Source organism: Alligator sinensis, unplaced genomic scaffold (genome assembly GCF_000455745.1).
Source record: "Alligator sinensis unplaced genomic scaffold, ASM45574v1 scaffold108_1, whole genome shotgun sequence".
NCBI lineage: Eukaryota > Metazoa > Chordata > Crocodylia > Alligatoridae > Alligator > Alligator sinensis.
The window spans coordinates 1,845,182-1,849,428 of record NW_005842110.1 but is presented as its reverse complement, the minus strand read 5'-3'; the positions used below and the strand labels follow the sequence as shown (position 1 = coordinate 1,849,428).

General features: G+C 43.3%; 1 protein-coding gene across 4 annotated transcripts in view; it reads right to left on the bottom strand.

The window, feature by feature from the left end:
• The window catches only part of TYRO3 (TYRO3 protein tyrosine kinase), a 66,517-nt gene extending 64,551 nt beyond the window's left edge, over positions 1–1,966 (bottom strand). For 2 of the 4 annotated variants that reach the window (XM_006024611.3, XM_025205307.1), the window contains exon 1: positions 1,762–1,966. In XM_006024611.3, the coding sequence (XP_006024673.1) occupies positions 1,762–1,943 (182 nt within the window). In that variant the 5' untranslated portion in view covers positions 1,944–1,966. The remainder of the gene's footprint in view (positions 1–1,761) is intronic. The other 2 variants (XM_025205308.1, XM_025205309.1) reach the window with 1 other exon arrangement.
• Positions 1,967–4,247: the final 2,281 nt, after the last annotated feature.

The window sequence follows — 4,247 nt, the reverse complement described above, 5'->3', positions numbered from 1 at the left end:
ATGCCGAAGGGACAGCGTGCATGATAAACACTCTGCTCCACATAAGAGTGAAACCTGGTCTTGGGAGTCAGATTTTAAATTAGGGCACCTCACCCTTTTAATCAGAAAGAGAGGAGTGACCGAGGAAGAAAAACATTAATGAATGTGAGAGAGAATATATTTATACAAGTCAGACGTTAAACTTCCAGCTGCACTGCAGAGTTTATTAGAATAAATGAGGTGAAAATATCTTACAAACACTTGTTGTTTGTTTTTTCTACCCAGTGCTCTTAAAAGAGCCTGAATGAAAGCCACAGAAAGTAAAGTCTGTTGCACAGAGAGCACAGACAGAAGTAGCACCAAAGCATGGCACGCAAAGGTATTTTGCTTGGCGAGTGAGCTTCAGGGCAGACAGCGGGGGAGCGACAAGGGGCCCAATCCTTGTTGTGGCAGTGCAGCCTCAGCCACTTCCCCACCATCCACCTTGAGCTGCAACCAGCAACAAGCAACACCAGGGCTCCACAGACCCTGGTGCAGCTGCTTTCAGCCTCTCTGCTGCCTGCTGCGAGAAGCCCAGGCTCCCTGGTGGGCACACATGCCTAGGGGCAGACGGTGGTGAAAGGGCTGGGGCTGCACCACCACAACAAGGATCAGGCCCCTTGCAGCTCCCCCCGCTGTTTACCCCATGGCACACCAACATCTTACAAGTCAAGGTTGCAGGTGTTTTTGGTACTCTGTCCAAAAATGTTGCCAACCCCCGGTCTACTAAGACGCCCTCAAAGTATAAGGCTGGCCTATGCTGACAAGACATCACGCCCAGGACTCCTGTTGTGCAGCACACCCTGTTTGCTGGCTCCCACTCAGCATGTGCCAGATTCCAAATACGAGATAATGTTGTTGCCTTAAGCAGTTCTGAGCGTCCCACCAGACTCAGACTTTCTGTCTTAAGTGTGGTTACTGATGTGTGCTCAGTGCCACTCTAAGGACGATGGATGCCTTGGCCTCATTCTGGGATGTCGCACGTGCTGAGTGGTAGCAAGTACGTGGGAACGGTCCATGGTGCCTGTCCAGGGCACAGCATGGAGGTGGTGCAGACAAGCACTCATTTCTCTCACCCATTCAGGCCTCTACTGAGACTGCTAACAAGGCCATTAATTCTGGTGGTGGATAGCTATTTACTAGGAACTGGGCTGAGACCATCAACCTACTTCTGACCTTGGATGAGACTTTAGATAACAATGACTTTTAGCCTAAATGGAGTGAAGCTGGATTTGAATTGGAGCATTACAGCAAAAGACTCTGCTTCCCATCACTGATTTTTTCAGCCATTCTGTTGCCAGTAATGATTTGTTACAGTATCAACACACCATTCAGATACATATACAACCCAGAACTGGAGACAGGTTCTTAAATTATTTTCTTCAAAAAGGGAGAGGAAAGAAAGATAGCTAAAAACATCTTCACGATTTCAGCCCACAGACAAGGTAGCTGGTAGGATAAAGAATGCCTTTTACCTCGAGGTTTCCTGTCTGTCTATTGTGGTTATTTGCAAAGCACCCATCACCATAGCATCTAAGAACCTAGTCAGATTCCACCAGCTGAAATTTAACTCATCCTTGGTGATCAACACTGTAGGTCAAATTCTGCTCTCAGATACCCTTGTGCACTGCTGCTATAATGACTCATCCCCAGTGTTGTGTGTGGGGTTGCACAGATGCATCCAACAGCAGAATGTGACTAATTAGCTTTCATGATATTCTTTCTTCTCCACACATGTTGTACCTGAGAAAACCGATCCAGTGTTCTTCATCTACTGGAATGTACACCTGGTCTACACCCTGCACCACAGCTCCATCCTTCATCCACAACATCTCTGGGTCTTCCATTCCCTCGAGGGTGCAATTTAGTTTCACGGGCTGACCCTGGGACACCTTTAATTTGATTGGAGATCCTGTAAATTTCATACCTAAAAAAAATACTCCTCCTCCCCACCCCCAAAAAGGCGGGTTGGAGTACAGCAAATTAATCTAGGTTGGTGGGCTATAACGCAACACAGTACAAGAACACACTACAGAGTCTAACTGCCTTGTCAGAGCTTTAATAGGCATGTTTAATGATTATGATTTATAGATTTTAGTTACCCCAAAATGAGAGAGGTTTAATCTATACAGGGCATTCTCATAGCAATGCCAGTTGGGATAGCAGCAGGGCGAGCTTCTACACACAGCAGTACCAGGTCAGAGTTATACAGAAACGCTGTAAGCATCCCCGCAGCGATAAACCAGCTGTCTTGATTGCTTTCCTGCCACAGAGCCATGCCTCTCCCAAATCCCCTCTTGATTTGCAGCTTCTATGATACGTTCCTGTGCTATTACTAAATAGCAACTTTTGCTCTGTTGAACACATTTGTAAAGAACTGGGATTTTAGACAATCAAATCATTGCAGGTTCTTCAGTGTATGCTGCGCCACTGCACTACAAAAGCTCCAGTACAATTTATAAAACCCATGAAAGTGAAGCCTGCTTTAAAGCATTCCCATGCCATGAACAAAAACTATGTACAGATCATGCTTTTTCTGTAGTCTGTGGCAGGGGAATACTTCAACCAGTAAGTACGTCCCATCTCCCTCTCCCCACCTCCCCTTTGCCAGGCCAGAGACACAGGGCCAGATTTAGACCTCAGTTATACCAGTGTAATCTCAGAGTAACTGAACTCAAATCAGTGGGATTACTCAGGTTTACACCGATGTGAAATGATTAGTATTTGTCACACATGCATGAATAAGGAGCACTGCCTACCGTCAGAAGCAAATGCATGAAACGTATTGCCATGTAAAAAATGGAAGCCGGTATCATCCTCTACATACATACATGCATGTAGAGGATGCATGTATATGAAAAATGAAAGTATTAAAGGAAGTCATAATAGAAAAGGGACAGTAAAAGATAATAGGCAAGTGACTTTTTCTTGACCAACAGCACAGGGACCAACTAGAACAGACCACTGATTCAATATAGTCCAATATCTTGCTTTTGGTAGCAGCCTACACTGGATCCTCCAGAAAGGTGAGTCCTTTCACCACCTGACCAGCTGTGTGGCAATATATCACAGTACACAATGACCCTAGCTTTTCTCATACATAGATCACTTCCATAATAAAAGGTGGTTTACCAGCTTACAGTGCTTGAAAGAAAACACCTGTGCAATCAAGATTACACTCAGACACAAAGCCCTCTGCTTCTCAAACTTTTTGTACAGCCTGTGAATAATCTCTCACACACCACTTTCCTTTTTGTTGTCACATCAAAAACCTCTGGTAACTGTGGCAATTGCTCACATGACAAAGCAACATCAGGGAAATATTTTGTGTATTTTCCGTTCTGTTTTAGAAGTCAGGAGGATGTGCCATAGCTGTGAGACAAGCCAGCTTTCTACACATCTACAAGTCCTTTATGCTGTGGGGAAAAGCTGAGAACTCCTGCAGAAGAAACCAGTTAAGAGCTGGTTTCTAACCTCAAATCTTTATCCTTCTCCTATTTGTTATTAATTTAATAAAATTTGCCAAGAGCATGGAAACTGATAAAATACATTTTATTTTAGATGTAGCTAGGCTAAAGAATTAATTACTTGAATAAGGATGATCTAATTTGAGATTACTTAACTCATCACGCAGCATAAATTACACGTCCCCATGCATAGCAGAAAACATCCTTCTTTTTGGGGCATAATGTCACAACAGGACACTAAACTTTCAGAACAAATCTCTCTGTTATATAAATCTAAGGTAGCTAGGTGGTTAAATGTTCACACATATTGACAGATGCTTATTCATAACATCTGCCTCAACAAAACAGCAAGCTACACAACTTCCTATAATCCGCTTTGCTGAAAGTGTTAACCATAAAGTACATAAAGAGATGATTTCTTTGGAAGCCTTTTAAGGCTTCAGTTTCCACCCAAGCTGATGATGCAAGAAATCAAAACAGTGCTAGTGTATACTTTACTTGGCTGTTTTCAACCGCACTTCTAGGTAACCCATAAGTACAGCTGAACTGAAGGGAAGAAAAAGGAACAGGAATAGCAAACAGATTTATACTTCTGTCATCAATAATACAATGTTCAAATTGCAGTGCCCTTTTCTGGTGATGACAGGAAGGTACACATAGGCAACTTGGTAAGGACTGAATATGGGTTTTTGGGGGTAACATTTCAAGGGTTCACTATGAATGCTTATTTACAACTATACTCCCTACCATCCAATTCCAATT